Source organism: Mirounga angustirostris, unplaced genomic scaffold, assembly GCF_029215605.1.
Source record: "Mirounga angustirostris isolate CCGP_5_RB_7025 unplaced genomic scaffold, mMirAng1.0.hap1 SCAF_16, whole genome shotgun sequence".
Lineage (NCBI taxonomy): Eukaryota > Metazoa > Chordata > Mammalia > Carnivora > Phocidae > Mirounga > Mirounga angustirostris.
In genome coordinates this window covers 53,293,386-53,311,518 of record NW_026991724.1, presented here as the reverse complement: position 1 = coordinate 53,311,518, position 18,133 = coordinate 53,293,386, and the positions used below count along the sequence as shown (strand labels likewise).

Genomic DNA, 18,133 nt, shown 5'->3' with positions numbered 1-18,133 from the left:
CCAGCAGGTGCCATTCCAGCACCCCCCGCTGCTCAGGCTGTCACTCCAGCCCCTGCAGACCAAACCCCAACCCCACTTTGCCCCCCAGGAAGCCAAGCCGTCCCAGCTGAGGATTTATTGGCGTAAATGCAACCATATAAAAACATAAGTTATGAAAAACACAGTCACGATGTGCCCCGCCCCAGCCCAGACCCCTAGAACCCCCTTCTGAGGGAGGGAAGGAGAGGAAGGGGGAGCCCCCAAACTGCCTAAGAACGCCGCAGCCCCTGGGCCCGTGGAGGGCCGGCCCGGCCGGGGTGGGAGAAGCCGGGCCGCCTCAGCGCATCCGGTAGTCGGTGGAGCAGGACAGCTCGCACAGCTGGCCCTTGAAGTCCAGGTCAATGGTGAAGTCCAGGTCGCGCTGTGGGGAGAGGGCAGATGAGGGGGGCCGCACATGGGACAGGCAGAGATCTGGAACCGTCTGAGTCAGGAAGCGGCCGCAGGGGGTGCGCCCCCAGCCATCTCCCACACTCCCCGGAGACCCCACGTCCAGGCTGGGGGACCGCACGTTGCTGGTCCCACCCTCAGCCCTGACTCCCAGCCGCGGGTGACACCCTCAAAGGCACCTGGAGCCCAGCCAAGCCCGCCCCTCCAGGGCAGAGCTCAGCAGCTCTGGCTCTCGCTTAAGGGTTGTTCCCACATCAGGACCGTTCCCATCAGTAAAGCAGATACGGCTTCCCTCTTCCAGGAAGCAAACCTCTCCCCCAGCACACTTCCTCCCACACGGCAACACTCATGGTCCCGACCCCACTGTCCCCACGTCCTCGGCTCCCAGGCTTCGTGGAGGCCAGGCCTCGCTCCGCGCCCCCCACCCCCCAGCGCTCCCCGGAAAGGCTTGGGCCAAAATCGCCAATAACCTTGAAGACTTCTGCCCTCAGGCCCACCCGCCCCGACTCCAGGCTCCAGACCCTTTGTCCTCCCATCCAGCCGGGGTCTCCCCCAGGGTCGCAGACTCAACCGGGCAGAGGGCTGGCGGGGCCCCAGAACAGGCAGCAATGCCCCCCTGAGCCCACCCCCCCCGCCCCCGCCGCGCCTCACATTATTCTTGGCATTGGGCCGCATGCCGATGGTGCCAAAAATCTCCTCGCCTGTCTTCACGGTCAGGTAGTCCTCCATGTAGAACACGGTCTGCTTCCAGTGTGTGTAGGGGGACTCGGGGCCTGGGGGTGCAGTCGGGTCAGCCGGGATGCGGCCAGCCGCCAGGCCTCCTGTCCAGCCCCCGCCCTGGGCCTCGGCCGGGCCCTTCCCTTTGTCTGGCCCCTCCATGACCTTTGCTGCGCCTCCGCCATCCCTGAATCCCTCCACCCTCATCAAGCCTTGGAGAGGAACTGTTGGTTACTGTTTCACGGGTGGGGAAACGGAGGCATGGCCGGCCCCCTGGCTCCCCCTGCTGGTTCCTGCCCGCCCCCCCCATGCTCACTGGTGGAGAAGCCCGTCCTCTTGTGGCAGCGGGTGAACTCGATGTTGAAGTAGGCCACGAGGGCGTGCACGTAGTCATTCCGCTTCACTTGCAGACAGAAGGGGGAGGTGAAGGTCAGGTCTTCCACCTTGACAGTGTAGATGTCCACCTCCTGCGGGACAGGCCCCGTGAGCCCCACTCCCCAACACGCAGCCCAGCGGGGGGCGGGAAAGCCTGGGGGCGCCACGCTGCAGTCCTGCTGCCTTCTCTCCCATGGCCAAAGCCCACCCCGGACGGTTCTACTTCCTAGAGCTACTACTTCTGCTTCAGAGAATTGCCCCTTGCCCCTTCTCCACGGCCTTCACCCTGCCCGGGGGGCCTCTTCGCGGAGCTCCCTACCTCTGCCCCCCACCCCCCCTCCCCCGCCACAGCTCCTTACCCGACCTATCAGCCATGTGACGATTTTAAAACACTGTCCATCAGCTCATGTCAAACTCCTGCTCAAAACCCCGACAGCTCCCTGGCGCCCGCCCTCCCAGCTCCTGTCCTCACTCGCTCCAGACTCCCTCCTCCTCCTCCTCCACCAGGTTTGGGCCGCCTCTCGCAGCCCAGCGCAATTCTAGGGCTCACCCCAGCGTCCGGTCCGTGTGCGGACACCGAGGGGCTCAAGAACCGATCGCTGCCATGGTGTTCTTCCTCAGTGGCCCAAGTGCATATCAACTTGCTCAGGGCCTTGAGCTTCCTGCATCTGGAGTGCTGGCCAGCTCAGGGGTGCCCCCCCTGGAATGCATCCCCCCAGAGCAGTGCCCGCCAGTCTGGTCTTGCTCCCGGTGGCACCTGGAACCGCCCACGGGGCTGGGCTCATGAAGCTTTTTAATGGATTTAAGTGGCTTCTCCGGCCAACAGGTCAGACTCCCAGGCCTCGGGCACACTGGGCCACCTGATGTCGTGGCCCTTCCTTGGTTCCAACCCTGGGGACACCTGGCCACACCCCCCTCACCTTTATGAGACAGGCGTTGGTGACCAGCTGCTTGGGGTCCACCACATCCACCAGGGGCTCCTTGATGGCCACGTCTTTGATGCAAGACATGTCAAAGCCGTATACGTTCTCCCACCCTGGGGAGGCAGGCAGGGAGGAGGGGTGAGCCCATCAGGGGCACCCAGGCCAAGCCTGCCCCGCCCCCCGAGCTCCTGGTGGGGGGCCCCCGAGCTCACAGTGAATCTTGTAGTCTTTGTACTGACGGTCTTCAATGGCTGTCACATACAGCGTGGCTCGGTCTGGGAAGATGAGGCCATCGGGGGCCTGCCGAGGGGTAAGGGGAGGGTGTGAAGGATTGGGGGGGGCTTGGAACACTGCCCCCAAACCTTGACAACTTGGGTCTCTATCCACACACGCTATCCCCACCCTGGTCTGAGCCACCTGGACTCCTACAATGGCCTCCTCACGGGTTCTTCGCTTCTGCTCTCATGCCCGCATCTACTCCCCACACGGCTGCAAGGTGGCATCCAGGAGCACCTAAGTCTCAGGCCTGTCCTTCACAGGTTCTGAAGAATCTGCAGAACTCTCCCTGGCTCCTCAGAGAGGAAAATTAAAGTCTCACGGGGATGCTCAGGCCCCTCCACCCCCTTCCCTTCTACTGTTCTTCCAGACCCTCAGTCCACTCCCTGCTGTTCCTCAACACCCAGTAAGAATACTCCTGCCCCAGGACCTTTGCACCAGTTCCTCTGCCCAGATGATCTTTGCCCCAGATCTCCTGCAGCTCCTACCCCTTGTTCAGGTCTTAGTCACCGCCCCCTGGGGAGCCTGCTCCCTGAGCATCTGGAACCGTGGTCCTCTGGCCTCTCCCCATCCTTTCGCCCTGCTATGGTCTTCTTCCCAGCACCCCAGCACCAGACACCTCCTGACACTGTCTCCTTGTCACTGTCTAGCTCCTGGTGCCTGTTACCTCCCATTTTGGCTTTGGGCCCTCCCACATCTGAGCAGTCAGTCCCCTGCATGAAGTCCCCTGCGGGGGAAGTATCTAGTATGGCTTTTGGTTTTCTGCCCAGGCCCTGATTGATAGGTGCTCAACATGTGGCCGAAGGAGCCCAGGCTGTGTGAGCCTGTGTGAGCTGCTCCCACCCTGCAGGGGGCCTCACCAGCCACTTGTCTCGGGCGTAGAGCACGGTGTTGAGCATTGACTCGTAGAAAAGGCAGTAGCCCATCCACTCGCTGATAATGATGTCCACCTTCTCCACCGGAAGCTCTACCTCCTCCACCTTCCCCTTGATGATGGTCACCACTGCGGGGGCAGAGAGAGGCACATGCAACTGGCCCCGAGGAGACCCGTCTGCTTGCCTCCCCTGGGGGACCAGAACCTGGGGACCCCACTGGAGCCGCCCCTGTCTCCTCCAGGAAAGGCTGGGAGCTGCATTCGGGCATCTTCAAAGAACTCTGCCAGCTGAAGCCATTCTCTGAACTCAGGGTTTTTTGGTTTTGCTTTTTTATAATTTTTTTTTTAAAGTAATCTCTATGCCCAGTGTGGGGCTCAAATTCACGACCCCGAGATCAAGAGTCACACACTCTATGGACCCAGCCAGGCAGGTGCCCCTCTGTTAACTCAGTTTTGTCTTTTTTTAAAGATTTTATTTATTTATTTGACAGAGAGACAGTAAGAGAGGGAACACAAGCAGGGGGAGTGGGAGAGGGAGAAGCAGGCTCCACGCAGAGCAGGAAGCCCCATGCTGGGCTCGATCCCAGGACCCTGGGACCATGACCCGAGCCGAAGGCAGACGCTTAACGACTGAGCCACCCAGGCGCCCCTGTTAACTCAGTTTTAAAATTCATTCATCACCCTGGATATTTTTAAGGCAGAAGCAGAAATGTATGGGTTAGGTACTGGATGATAAGACTTTGTCGTTAACAGGATGGTCATGTTTTTTGAAAGCCTTCATTAGAGAGAGACACACACACACAGTAGGATTTATAGGAGAAATGACATCACGGTTGAAATTTGCTTCAAATGGAGATATTTAAAGCTCAGTGGTAGGTATCTGGGGGCTCATTATACTAATCTCTCTTTATATATATATATATAATCTTTTTAAAAAAAATCACTACGGGGCGCCCGAGTGGCTCAGTCGTTAGGCGTCTGCCTTCGGCTCAGGTCATGATCTCAGGGTCCTGGGATCAAGCCCCACATAGGGCTCCTTGCTCAAAGGGGAGTCTGCTTCTCCCTCTGCCTCTGCCCTTCATTCTGCTCATGTTCTAATAAATAAATAAAATCTTGGGCTCCTGGGTGGCTCAGTTGTTAGGCATCTGCCTTCGGCTCGGGTCATGATCCCAGGGTCCTGGGATCGAGCCCCGCATCGGGCTCCCTGCTCAGCGGGAAGCCTGCTTCTCCCTCTCCCAGTCCCCCTGCTTGTGTTCCCTCTGTCACTGTCTCTCTGTCAAATAAATAAATAAAATCTTTAAATAAAAAAAAATCACTTCGGGGGCGCCTGGGAGGCTCAGTCAGTTGAGCATCCAACTCTTGGTTTCGACTCAGGTCATGATCTCAGGGTCGTTGGCTCCAGCCCTGTGTTGGGCTCCACGCTTGGTGTGGAGTCTGCTTGAGATTCTCTCCCTCTCCCCACCTCCCCGTACTCTCTAAATAAATAAATAAATAAAATCTTAAAAAAAAAAAAAAATCACTTCAGTGTCTAAAATGCTAGGAGCCTCCACATCCGGAAAACCCACCATCTTCCCTCATTCTCTGCCCCAGGAACCCGACAGGTGGGAACTCAAAAGCCACACGGCAACATCCACACAACCGGCATTTTTGACCCGAGCAACCCTCCTTTAATAACCTGACCTCCCAGATACACTAGTTCATACATAAGATGACAGTGCGGGCTAGGGGATGAACGTCTCAGGGGCTGCTGGAATGCCCACCCCCAGGAGCCCGACAGAGAGCTGGGGTACGTGCAGGCGATAGCCGTCATGGAAAAGAGCAAGATCATCGAAAAGAGCAAGAGCCTCTCACATCTGGAAATGTGTGAAACTACACGATGAGCAGGTGGAAGAAGTAAAGGGCAAAAGGCTCGCGTGAAATGCTATTTATGTCTAAGACATGCATGTGAGCGTGAAAACATTTACACGTGTATGTGCTTGTGGGTGTAGACTTCTCTGGAAGGGAATGTGGGCTGAGCTTAGAAAGGCAGCTGAGAGACTTCTCACCACAGACCCTCAGGTGTCAACCCCATGCCTCTGCAAACTAAAGACTGCTTCTTGCCCCCGTGTTTGACGAGCGAGGCACTAAGCTCATGACTTTGCCACTCGATTCCTAAACCGGCAGCACGCGCCTTGTCACTGCCCGTTGTGAGCTCTGAGAAGGGATTCTCAGGCTGCCGGCAACTCAGAGCCCGTGGCGGGAGGAACAGCTGAATCTGTGTTCAGTGACGACCCCCACCCCACTGCCAAGGGCCCCGGGGAAGCGGGAAATCACCCACTCCATCCCCACAAACCCATTCTCTTCCTGGGCTCACCATGGTCTAACTTGTTGGCTTTGACGATCTTCACCGCATAATCAGAGATACTGGAACACTCGATCTGGGGGCCCAGGAAGAAGGGAGGGTGAGACCCCCCCACTCCCACCCTCCGCCCCCAGTCCCCTCCATCCAATCCCTGAGCCCTGAGGGGCCCCTCTCTGTCCCCAGGCCCTGGCCCGCCCGCCCGCCCAGGACACTCACCCCAATGACCTTGCGGGCTCCAGCCTTGGCAGCAAACATACAGAGGATCCCTGTGCCGGAGCCCACATCCAGCACCACCTTGTCCTTGAAGAGGTGCCGGTTGTGAAACATGGAGTTTCGGTATGTGAGGGTGCGCACCTCATCTTTCAGCATCTCCTGGAGGGGGAGGTAGGGGCACAAGGCACAAGCATATCATGAGGGGGCCCACGTCCCCAGCCGGAAAATGGGGTGCCCTGGCCTCTGACACACTGGCGGTTTGGAGAGCTAGAGCTCAGTCCTCCCACTTCCTTAGTCCCCTTGGAACAAGTCATTTCCCTCCCACATGCCTCAGTTTCCCTATTTGTAAAATCAGACCGGATGAACTAATCTCCCTCCCGCCTTGGCCTGATTCTACCATTGCCTCCCGAGCCCCAGTGATCCTTGGCTGTACCCAGCACTTAGTGCCCCTAAACGGTACACTTAAAGGTAAATTTTGTTATGTATATTTTACCACAATTTGGAAGAGGCCTCAGCAAAAGGGGAGGAAAAAAAAAAAGGGAAAAAAGTGCTCAGAATCGCATCCCCACCACCTTCGGGGACCTCGGTGCGAAAGGGTCCAGAAGCCCCGGGGCACAGCAGGCGGGAGCCGCTGGGGGGCAGTCCCACCGCCAGCCACTAGAGGGCGGCAGAGACCGGCAGGCCCTGACCTCCGGCTCAAGTCTCAGGCAGGCTCGCCCGCGCTCCCACCCCAGCCTCCCGAGAGGGCCAGGCTAAGCGCCGTCTCCAAGGCAACGGCTGGGAGAGGCGACCCCGGGGTGTGTGCCTCACACCCAGAGGGGCGGCCAGGCACGCTGCCAGGGGAGCAGGGCGCATGCGTGGGAAATTAAGCTCCAGCCCTCCCAAACATTAACCCCCTCAAGATTCAGCAGCTCTAGGAGCTGTTCCCACTCACCTCGTGAATGCCGAAGTGAGCATAGGAATCAAAGTAGTAATCTTTGGACGTCATGTCCTCAGCATTGGGCTTCTCGCTGCTTTCTGCCTGGCCACAGGAGACCTGGGAGGAGGTGGATGGGAGCACGGGTCAAATCTGGGGGCTCTCTAAGGCCTCTTAAACCTCCAGGTCCCTACTTCTCCCTGGAGAATAGACACCCCCCCCAAATCATACCATGGCAACCCTACAGCCCCCGTCTGCCATCTTGCCTCCCCCCAAACCCCAAAACCTTACAACCCCACTTTCCTCTTCCAGGACCCCTCCCCAGAGCACCATCCAGGGGAGTACCCCGATACCCCAGCCACGCCTACCATCTCTCCAGTCTCTCTGCCCCCGTCTCTAGCTCAGCCCACAGCTGGGGAGGGGAGGGGAAGGCAGAATTGGGGCTGACACGGGAAGGGCAAAGTGGGGGGGCTGGAAATGTAGTTAAGGAAGTAGCCACAGTATTTGGGGAGGCCAGATGGGAGCCACAGACCTGGAGGGGGTTTGTACTAACGTTTTGGGGGCACAGGGTAAACTGGTTTGAAGCAAGAAGAATCATGGTTAGACCGCTAGAAAGGGCCTGATATGTGGCAGGATATATTTATGTGGGGAAGGGTCTCACAAAAGGATATTTACTTCTTCAAGAGGCGGCTGGAGGCTCATCCCATTAGCCAAGGTGGCTACAAAATTCTAGGAGAGAGTAACAGGGAGACAGGATTAGCTACTGGGAGTGGCTAGGGGAGGGCCAGGCCAGGGGACCCCAGCTCACAGGGGAGGGGGTGTTTCCTGCAATTTTCCTTTTCCTTGGCAGGGAGTGGTGGCAGAGGGAGCAAGTAAAGAGGCAGGGCTGTTTTTTTAAAAGGGGTGGGAGAAGTGGGGGGAGAAGAGATGGGGTTCTATCCCAGCTACGGCTGGAGAGATGGTGGCCCGCCCCCACGCTGTCCCTCTCTGACCAGGCACCTGACCACACACACCTCCCCCATCCAGGCCACAGGAACTGGCACCCGCCAGGTACACAGGCACCACCAGCTGTCGCTCCCCCTCATCATCTAATCCCCCCAGATTAGGTGACACTTCCTGACACACACCCCCATCCTGGGGTGCCGTGAGTAGCTGGCGGGGGGGACTGGCAGGATGTACCCACTGGGCATCTGCCGCCTCTGCAAACAAGTCTCTTGTCTGAGAGGACCCCAGGAAGGAGGTATGGCACACAGACACCCCCACCAGGGTGGCACCCTGACCCCTAGCTCCTGCCTTGGACTCAGGAAGCCCCAAACAAAACCAGCCCGAGCCAACCTCCTAGCTTAGTCCCCTCTTCCCAGGAAGGTGGAGTCCCAGGGAGGAGGCCCGACTCTGGACCCTCAAACCCCTCCACACGTGGGGCCAAGGCCTGAGGCAAGCTCTAAGAAAGATACTTCCTCCACCCATACAGACCCTGGTCCAGGAGAGAGCCAAGGTGGATGGGAGCCATTGGCGTGACACCCGGGAGCTGCCTGCCCCCCAATGCTACAAGGTAACAGGAGGCAGTAGGCAGGCCCCATCAGATTACATCCCTTCCAGATGTGACCACCCTCCGGGCCCCAAGAAGCACGAAGTCACAGACATGACCCACGAAGCTCCAAGCCCCGCCCCCACTCTCCCAAGCCACTGAGGACACCTACAAAGGAGGGTGACTGGTAAGGGGATTTCCCACTGGGACCCATTTCTCAATACCACTAATACCACGACCAGGCAAGTCCCAAGAGGTCTTGAAATAGCCCCGGAGCCAACCCCGTATGGCTGCACAAGAACCAAACCTCTCAGGAAACCATTTCAAGCCTCCAGGCTCAGGACCCTCAAACAGGGCTGCAGGAAGGGGGAGGTCCCCCACCTTCGCATAGGCGCCGGGGAAAGAAAGGTCTCCAATAGGAGGTAAAGCTCGTAGTTTATATTCCCCACATCCTCTTCCCAGCACAGACTCTCCCTCCCCTCGCCCGGGAGGGCTCCGAAGGGGAGGTGGGCTTTGGGACACGCCCCATGAAAAAGATGTCCCTCCCACACACCCAAAAATGGCCACAAGGGGGTGCACGACGCCTTATCGGGAAGGATCTCCTTCAACTAGAGGCCCCCCCACCACCCAGAGGGAGGTCACAGGGGCATGCCCCATCCCCCCAGCTCCCAAAGCCCCGGGCAGGAGAGAATCCAGGCACAGGAAAACGGCGGCCCGGAGGGAACCAATTCTTCCTCTTCCTCCAATCCCAACCCAGGAATGCACGAAACCTGGACCGAAGCCTAAGCAGATGCCCCGGTATCGGGAACGGGGTTTTGGAGGGTCGAGATACACTGTCCCTCCAGAGAGACTCTTTACTTCTCGGAGGAACCGATGCACGTACACCCCGAGGGGTACGTCGCGATCCCCGGGGAGAGGACAGGGGGCCTCCGAGGGAGGGTCGGAGCCTCCTCTCCGCCCCCCCCCGGGGCGCCCCTCCCCCGGCCGGGGGCGGGGCCTTTGTCCCGCACGTGGAGCCCGCCCGGCCACCGGGCACGGCACACCCCCTCCCCACCCACCGTGCCGCGGCCACGTGGGGGGCAGGCCGGAAGCGCCCCCAGCCCTCCTCCACGTGGGAGGGGGCACGACACCTTCAGCTCGACCAGGTGCCGCAGGCCCCCGAAAGCTAGGAAACCCGCACCTCAGACTGTATCCCGGGATCCGGAGCATGCGGCGTCCCCTCCGTACGGCTGAGAGCCTTCATCCCCAATCCGCCCATTCGGAGCCCCTTCCCCACGACGGAGGCATAAAACATCGACCCCCCAAACCTCTCCCCACCCCCGACGGCGCTCCAGGCGCTCACCTCCATGATGCAGTTCGCGGCCTCGGCTGCCGCCATCTTCACCCGCACCTACTCCTCCTCCTGCCGCCGAGACCCCCCCCTTTCTCCGCACTCCCCCGGGACCGCCTTATACCGGAGGGTCCACGGCCCGCCCACAACGACCCCGCCAGGAGATCTCATTGGCAATGGAGGCGGCCCGTCTGAGAATACCGTTTACCAATTGGGCAAAGAAGACGCCCATCAAAGTTGAGGTGCCCGCCCAGTCTGGTGTGCGGAGCCCCGCCCCCTTAAGTCGACGGGGATGGGAAAGACTGCCCGTCTGTCGCAAAAACCGCGGCTGATGATTGGGCAAAGTCTACCAGAAGTTCCCGCCCCTGCCCCCCCAGCACCGCCTCAAAGCTTCCCGGCGGGCCCCGCGCTAAGCGGACATCTTGAAAGAGAGCTGTCCATCGCCAAAACAACCCGCCTCTTTGTAGCTGCTATTGGTTTATCCTGAATGTGACGTCATGAAGCCTTTAGACAGCCCTCGTCTAGCGGCTGATCTCAAGGAGAACGCGGCGATTGGCCCACGAGGAGGGAGGAAGGCCGGCCTTTAGGCTCCAGCGATTGGCTCCAAGAATAGTCACTCCTCAGCCATTCGGTGGATTCTCCCAGCCGGAGGGGAGTTCAGAGGGAACAAGGGAGCTTGTGCCCATTTACCTGAGGGACAGACTGGAGAAGTGAGAGGCCTGGAGAAGAGGAGGGCTTGTCTGGGGTCCGACACGAGTCGGTAATAGGACTCAGGCCTCAAGACATAGAACCAGCTAGCCCTCTACCTAACTGTCCCGAGTTCTTTAAATCCAACAACCCCACTCAAGCCACTTGGCCTTGGCCGGGTCCCTCCGCCAGCTGGGAACACTCACCTCCCTTGGCCTGTCAATTCCTATGTATCAGTCAGGGCGCAGCTTGGGTGCTCCTTGCTCCGGGAAGCTTTTCTCCTCTTGCAGAAAAAGTCACTACAGATCTTGCTGAGTTATGATGGGGTTTCCTCCGCCCCCAATTGAAAATATCATAAATTGTAAATTTAATCCACCTAACCAGCCGAAAACCATAGCTTGGCCATGCTTGGAACACTTGGGCCGTATCCTCCAACACAAGTGTTGAGCATCTCGTGTAATTCATTGAACACTGTGGGATGGTTGTACGGGTACAGGATGGGTGTAGGTGTATCAGTTGTTTGCCCTTCCGATTGCTTGGCTGTGAGCTCTGGCCTAACACGAGAGAGGATCATACTGCGTATCAGGAGCCCAGGAAAAGATCCAAATTCATATCGGAAGTATGGTTTCTACAAAGTGTACCACTTCACACCAAAAACTGTAAGTTGAACCATCTTGAGTCGAGGACATCTGTCACTGAATGAAGATGAACGCAACTGGTGGAATATATCCATCACCCCAGAAATGTCCTCATGACTCTTTCCAGTCAGTACTCTACCACCCACCCCAGAAGCAATCGCTTTCTGTTTTCTGTCACTCTGATGGAGCTTTTCGTTTTCTTTAGCACGAAGCCCCGCTTGGGTCTTGAACTCATAATGCTTCCATCAAGACCTGAGCTGAGGTCAAGAATCAAGACACTTGACCAACTGAACCGCCCAGATGCCCCTGCTTTTTCTTTTCTAAAATTTCATAGGGGCGGCACCTGGGTGGCTCAGTCGGTTAAGCGTCTGACTCTTGATTTTGGCTCAGGTTATGATCTCAGGGTGGTGAGAGTGAGCCTCCAGCTTTGGGCTCTGCACTGGGTGTGGAGCCTGCTTGAGATTCTCTCTCTCTCTCCCCCTCTCAGACAAACAAACAAACAAACAAATAAATAAAATTAATTTCATATGAAAATAATTACACAGTATGTTCTCTTTTGTGTCTTTCTTCTTTCACTCAATGCTTTTGAGATTCATTCCAAGTTGTTGCATATAACATTGGTGCGATCCTTTTTATTCCTGAGAATTCCATTGTATGGATGTATCACAGTTTATCCATTGCCCTGTTGATGGATACTCTGGACTTTTGGGGGCTATTATAAATAAAGTGGCTATCCTATGTTCATGTATGAGTCTTCTGTGGATGTACATTTTTGTCTTGGATAAACCTAGGAGCAGATGGCTGGGTTGGATGCTAGGTGTATGTTTAATTTTATAAGAGACTGCCAAAAAGGGGTGCCTGGGTGGCTCAGTCGTTAAGCGTCTGCCTTCGGCTCAGGTCATGATCCCGGGGTCCTGGGATCGAGCCCTGCATTGGGCTCCCTGCTCCGTGGGAGGCCTGCTTCTCCCTCTCTCTGTCAAATAAATAAATAAAATCTTAAAAAAAAAAAAAGAAAGAAACTGCCAAAAAGTTTTCCAGTGCACTCTGCCATCTTGCATCCCCATCAGTGATGCATGAAGAGCCCCACATGCTCCACATCCTCACCAGCACTTGTTACAAGCAGTCTTTAATTTTAACCATTCTGGTGGGTATGAAGAGGTGTCTCATTGTGATTGCCATTTGCATTGTCCTGACCACTAATGTTGAGCATTTTCTCATGTGCTTATTGGCCATCTGTAGATCTTTTTTTAAAAAAGATTTTATTTTATTTATTCATGAGAGACAGAGATAGAGAGAGGCAGAGGCAAAGGGAGAAGCAGACTCCCTGCGAGCCTGATGCAGACTCGATCCCAGGGACCCAGGGATCACGACCTGAGCTGAAGGTAGACACTTAACTGAGCCATTCGGGTGCCCTGTAGATCTTCTTTTATTAAATCTGTTCAAGTCTTTTGCCTGCTTTTACAAATGGTGTTGTTTTCTTATTCACGAATTGTAAACATTTTTTTAAATTAATTAATTTATTTATTTGACAGAGAGAGAGAGTGAGAGCAGGAACACAAGCAGGGGGAGTGGGAGTGGGAGAAGCAGGCTTCCTGCCAACAAGGGAGCCCGATGCGGGGCTTGATTCCAGGACCCTGGGATCATGACCTGAGCCAAAGGTAGACGCTTAACGACTGAGCCACCCAGGTGCCCCTGTAAACATTTTTTTTTTTTTGTAAACATTTTTAAATAGAGACAGAGATGCAGGTCTCTGTCGGGCATATCTACTTTGAATATTTTCTCCCAGTCTGTGACCCGTCTTTTCAGTTTTAGTTTTCTTTTTTTAAAGATTTTATTTATTTATTTGAGAGAGAGAGAATGAGAGAGAGAGAGAACACATGAGAGGGGATAGGGTCAGAGGACGAAGCAGACTCCCTGCCGAGCAGGGAGCCCGATGCGGGACTCCATCCAGAGACTCCAGGATCATGACCCGAGCCGAAGGCAGTCGCTTAACCAACTGAGCCACCCAGGCGCCCCAGTTTTAGTTTTCTAATGTTGTCTTTTGAAGAGCAGAGGTGTTAAGGTTTTTTTTTTTTAAGTTTATTATTATTATTATTATTTTTAAATAATCTCTGCCTCAACGTGGGGCTCGAACTCAGGACCCTGAGATCAAGAGTCGTATGCTTTTCCGACTAAGCCAGCTAGGTGCCCCAAGATTTTAGTTTTGATGAAGTCCAATTGATCAAATATCAGTCCACATCTTCACCTCTACACTATAGGCTGTGTGGGTCCTAAAGCTCTTTTCCAAATATTTCAGCAAGATTTTTTAACCCTTTTTCCCCTGACTTCCATGTATTGGACCCAATCAATTACTTTTGCTCTGTGCTGCTACTAAGAACAAAAAATTATAACAAACTATCTTTTTTTTTTTAAGATTTTATTTATTTATTTGACAGAGAGAGAGCACACAAGCAGGAGGAGTGGCAGGCAGAGGAAGAAGCAGGCTCCCCGCTGAGCAGGGACCCTGAGGGAGGGGGAGCCAAAGGCAGATGCTTAACCGACTGAGCCACCTAGGTGCCCAACAAAATATCTTTTTAACACTAGGAAATAACTTAATGTGATTGAAAAGGAGGTGGCACTGGGCAGGGGGATACACACATACAGAGTCCAGGGAAGAGGTCTGAGCTGAAGTCAGAGATGGGAGATTTGTCAGTGTCAAATTATGCATTTTCCAAGATGGCAGCCACTCCTGACGTGGGGGCTAATGAACACTGGGCTGTGGCAAGTCTGAATGAGATGTGTTCCAAGTGGTGAAGACTTCATAGTTAAAAAAGAATCTACAGGGGCGCCTGGGTGGCTCAGTAGGTTAAGCACCCGCCTTCAGCTCAGATCATGATCCCAGGGTCCTGGGATCCGGCTCCCTGCTCAGCGGAGAACCTGCTTCTCCCTCTCTCCCTGCTCCTGCTCTCTCTCACTGTCTCTCTCTCTCTCTCAAATAAATAAATAAAATCTTTAAAAATAAACAAATAAAAAATAAAAAAGAATCTGCAGTATCTCATGAATATTTTTATAGTGATTACATGTTGAATTGATTTTATTTTGGATACACGGGGTGGATAGAAGTTGTTGAAATTAATTTACCGGTTGCTTTTTATTTATTTATTTTTTTTAAGATTTATTTATTTATTTGAGAGAGAGCAGGAGCAGGAGGGGCAGATGGAGAGAATCTCAAGCAGACTTCCCGCTGAGCACAGAGCCCACACGGGCCTCGATCCCTGGACCCCAAGATCATGACCAGAGCCAAAACCAAGTCAGACACTTAAGCAGCCAGGCCACCCAGGCACCCCTACCAGTTACTTTTTACTTTGCTTTAACAGCGCTAGCATGTAACATTCTAACTGATATATATGGCTCATACCCTGTATTGGCCAGTGTTGCATTAGGTCACAGACCACGAGGTGGACAAGATCACTGGGGAGGGGAGGGGGGTGGGAGGATGGGTTAGCCTGGTGGTGGGTATTGAGGAGGGCACATTCTGCATGGAGCACTGGGTGTTATGCACAAACAATGAATCATGGAACACTTCATCTAAAACTAATGATGTAATGTATGGGGATTAACATAAGAATAAAAAAAAAAGATCACTGGGGAGTCAGTATGATTACAGAAGGCACACGGACTTCTAGCAGGTTCTTGACTTGGGTCACATTGCAAATTCAGGCATTGTGGAGATGCCTGGTGGCTCAGTCAGTTAAGCTTCGGCTCAGGTCATGATCCGAGGGTCCTGGGATTGAGCCCCGCATCGGGCTCCCTGCTCAACGAGGAGCCTGCTTCTCCCTCTGCCTGCTGCACCCCCTGCTTTGTTCTCTCTCTCTCTGACAAATAAATAAAATCTTTTTTTTTTTAAGATTTTATTTATTCATAAGAGACAGAGAGAGAGAGAGGCAGAGGGAGAAGCAGGCTTCCCACTGAGCAGGGAGCCCAATGCGGGACTCGATCCCAGGACCCTGGGATCATGACCTGAGCCGAAGGCAGACGCTTAACCATCTGAGCCACCCAGGCGCCCAATAAATAAAATCTTAAAAAAAAAATTTCAGGCGTTGTGAACTAGGATGGGAGAGATTGACATCTCTCCCTAAACTGGAACTTTGTCCTTCCTTCAATTAAGAATATGGGCAACACATCAAAGTATCAAAATAACATTAGTTGCTGTGGCCTGGTCCCCAACATAAATCACAGATGCTTGCCTGTCACACAAATTGTTGCCAGTACTCATGTGATGGGCAGAATTCTTTTTTTTTAGATTTTATTTACTTGTCAGAGAGAGAGAGACAGCACAAGCAGGGCGAGCGGCAGGCAGAGGGAGAAGCAGTCTCCCCACTGAGCAGGAAGCCCGATGCACAACTCGATCCCAGGACCCTGGGATCATGACCTGAGCCAAAGGCAGATGCTTAATGACTAAGCCACCCGGGCATCCCAATGTGTAGAATTCTAAGATAGCCTCCAGGATCTCTGCCCCTAGCGTGATATACAAAGGAGCAGGCTGACCTATATGACAAAAAAGATGGGTATCACTCTGACTAGGCTACCTTATATGGCAAAGGTGAAGAGATTTTGCATATGTAATTAAGGCCCTACATCCGTTAACCTTAATTAAAAGGGAGATTATCCTGGGGAGGCCTGACTTAATCAGATGGAAGCCCTTTATTATTTATTTATTTATTTATTATGTTTTAATTTTTTTTTAAAGATTTTATTTATTTATTTGAGAGAGAGAGAGAGAGAGCTTGAGAGGGGGAGGGTCAGAGGGAGAAGCAGGCTCCTCACTGAGCAGGGAGCCCGATGCGGGACTCGATCCCGGGACTCCAGGATCATGACCTGAGCCGAAGGCAGTCGCTTAACCAACTGAGCCACCCAGGCGCCCTATTATGTTTTAATTTTTTAAAGTAAACTCCACACCCAACTTGGAGCTTGAACTCACAACCCCGAAATCAAGAGTCACATGCTCTACCAGGAGCCCCAGATGGAAGCCCTTTAAAAGGGGCCTTAGCCCTTCCCTGAGGTCACACTGGTTCTCCTGCTGGTCCCCACCGTGAGTCCTACAGTGGCGAGGAAATGAATTCGGCCAACAGCATGTGCACTGGGCAAAGGACCCCCAAGCCTCCAATGAGACAGAAGCTGGGACTCTGATCACACCCTGGTGAGACCCTAAGCAGAGCATTCAGCTGAGCTGCACCCACATCCCTTACCCACAGAGACTGTGATTAATAAATGTGTACTGTGGGGTGCCTGGGTGGCTCAGTCGGTTAAGCATCTGCCTTTGGCTCAGGTCACAATCCTGGGGTTCTGGGATGAAGCCCCACGTTGGGGGGGGTTCCCTGCTCAGCGGGGAGTCTGCTTCTCCCTCTCCTCCCTGCTCATGCTCTCTGTCGCTATTTCTGCCTCTCTCTCTCTCAAATAAATAAATAAAAATAAATGTGTATGCAAGCTGCCAAATTTGTGCGATTTGTTACACAGCAATAACTAATACACCTCAAAATGTCATTCCTGCTCTACTTAGGAAACATGGTTATGAGACCCACCATAGGTCTTTTTAATTAGCGTGTTAATGAAGAAGCACACGTATTATTATACCAGTAACTTTTATGTTAATATTGAAATCTTTCTTTTTCTTTTTTAAGATTTTATTTATTTATTTAATTGACAGAGAGAGAGAGAGACAGCGAGAGAGGGAACACAAGCAGGGGGAGTGGGAGAGGGAGAAGCAAGCTTCCTTCCAAGCAGAGAGCCCGATGCAGGGCTCGATCCCAGGACCCTGGGATCATGACCTGAGCCAAAGGCAGCCACTCAGGCGCCCCATGAAATCTTTATTTCAAAATACAGCCGATTCTTACTATTTGTGGTAGTTTTGTTCTATAAAGTCACTGTGGACACCGACTTAGTGAACACAGAGCTTTTGTTCCTGGAGGAAATACAGGGTCGGCTTCCTGTCAGCCTCGTTACAGCTTTTGTCAACCCGTCAATACGTAACCTTATTTGATGTGGTTTCTGTTTAAATACACCTTATTGAATATATAGTGATTTGTTCACACTGAACTCACAGCCAACAGCACTAGAACTCATGCCTGAACAAAGCTTATCCTAACAAAGGCACATCCCAGCCTTCTTGCACTTAGGAACACTCTTGGGGTCATTTTAAACAATGAAATCAGGGGCACCTGGGTGGCTCTGTCGGTTCAGCATCTGACTCCTGGTCTTGGCTTGGGTCATGATCTCAGGGCCTTGGGATCAAGCCCTGCATTGGGGTCTGCACTCAGCAGGGAGTCTGCTTGAGGATTCTTTCCCTCGCCCTCTGCCCCTCCCCCAACTCACATGCTCTCTAAAATAAAAGTACAAATATGCCAAGAAATGTGGCACTAAATAGTTCGAGGAAAGGATGCTTATTTGCAGTATGAGAGCAGAAGCAAGAAGGCAGAGTGTCCTCTTGCTCAATCTTAGCCGAAAAGGTATATGTTGGGTGAGTCAAATCTTGCTGCTCTGAGCATTTGCATGCCTACCAACAACCACAAAAGCCCAGTGAGTGTTAACTTGGGGGCTACAAATAAATTTTAGTGAGTAGGCAAATTCACAAATACGGAATCCATGAATAATGAAGATCAACTGTTAAGTAGCTTCCTTTGTAATCCTGTGCATCTGATTTTATGTGTTTACAGACATAATTTTGTGAAGGGGTCGATAGCCCTAAAAAGTGACTACCCTCTGGTCTAAATATAGATGAGGAGTAACCAGCCAAAAAGGTTCAGAAGGAGCAGTGGGAGGAGAAAAACAAGAAGAGGGTGGTATTCTGGATGCCCCATGCAGGAAGATTATAGCTTTCTTCTGGAACTAGCTAGAAAGACGTCATGATCAT

At 53.5% G+C, this 18,133-nt stretch overlaps 1 protein-coding gene across 5 annotated transcripts; it reads right to left on the bottom strand.

The window, feature by feature from the left end:
• Positions 1–100: 100 nt before the first annotated feature.
• Positions 101–10,085, bottom strand: PRMT1 (protein arginine methyltransferase 1). 5 transcript variants are annotated; one of them, XM_045891957.2, is made up of 11 exons: positions 9,932–10,041; positions 7,737–7,790; positions 7,080–7,181; positions 6,149–6,304; positions 5,945–6,008; positions 3,578–3,720; positions 2,654–2,741; positions 2,439–2,554; positions 1,460–1,610; positions 1,078–1,199; positions 101–400 (listed from the first exon to the last, which is right to left on the bottom strand). In XM_045891957.2, exons 1-11 carry the CDS (start codon positions 9,965–9,967, stop codon positions 317–319), a joined length of 1,116 nt encoding a protein of 371 aa, XP_045747913.1. In that variant the 5' UTR covers positions 9,968–10,041; the 3' UTR covers positions 101–316. The 5 variants fall into 5 exon arrangements, with proteins under 5 accessions (XP_045747913.1, XP_064437770.1, XP_045747914.1 ...); XM_064581700.1 differs by lacking the exon at positions 9,932–10,041 and adding an exon at positions 9,360–9,535; XM_045891958.2 differs by lacking the exon at positions 7,737–7,790 and having other exon boundaries at positions 9,932–10,085.
• Positions 10,086–18,133: the final 8,048 nt, after the last annotated feature.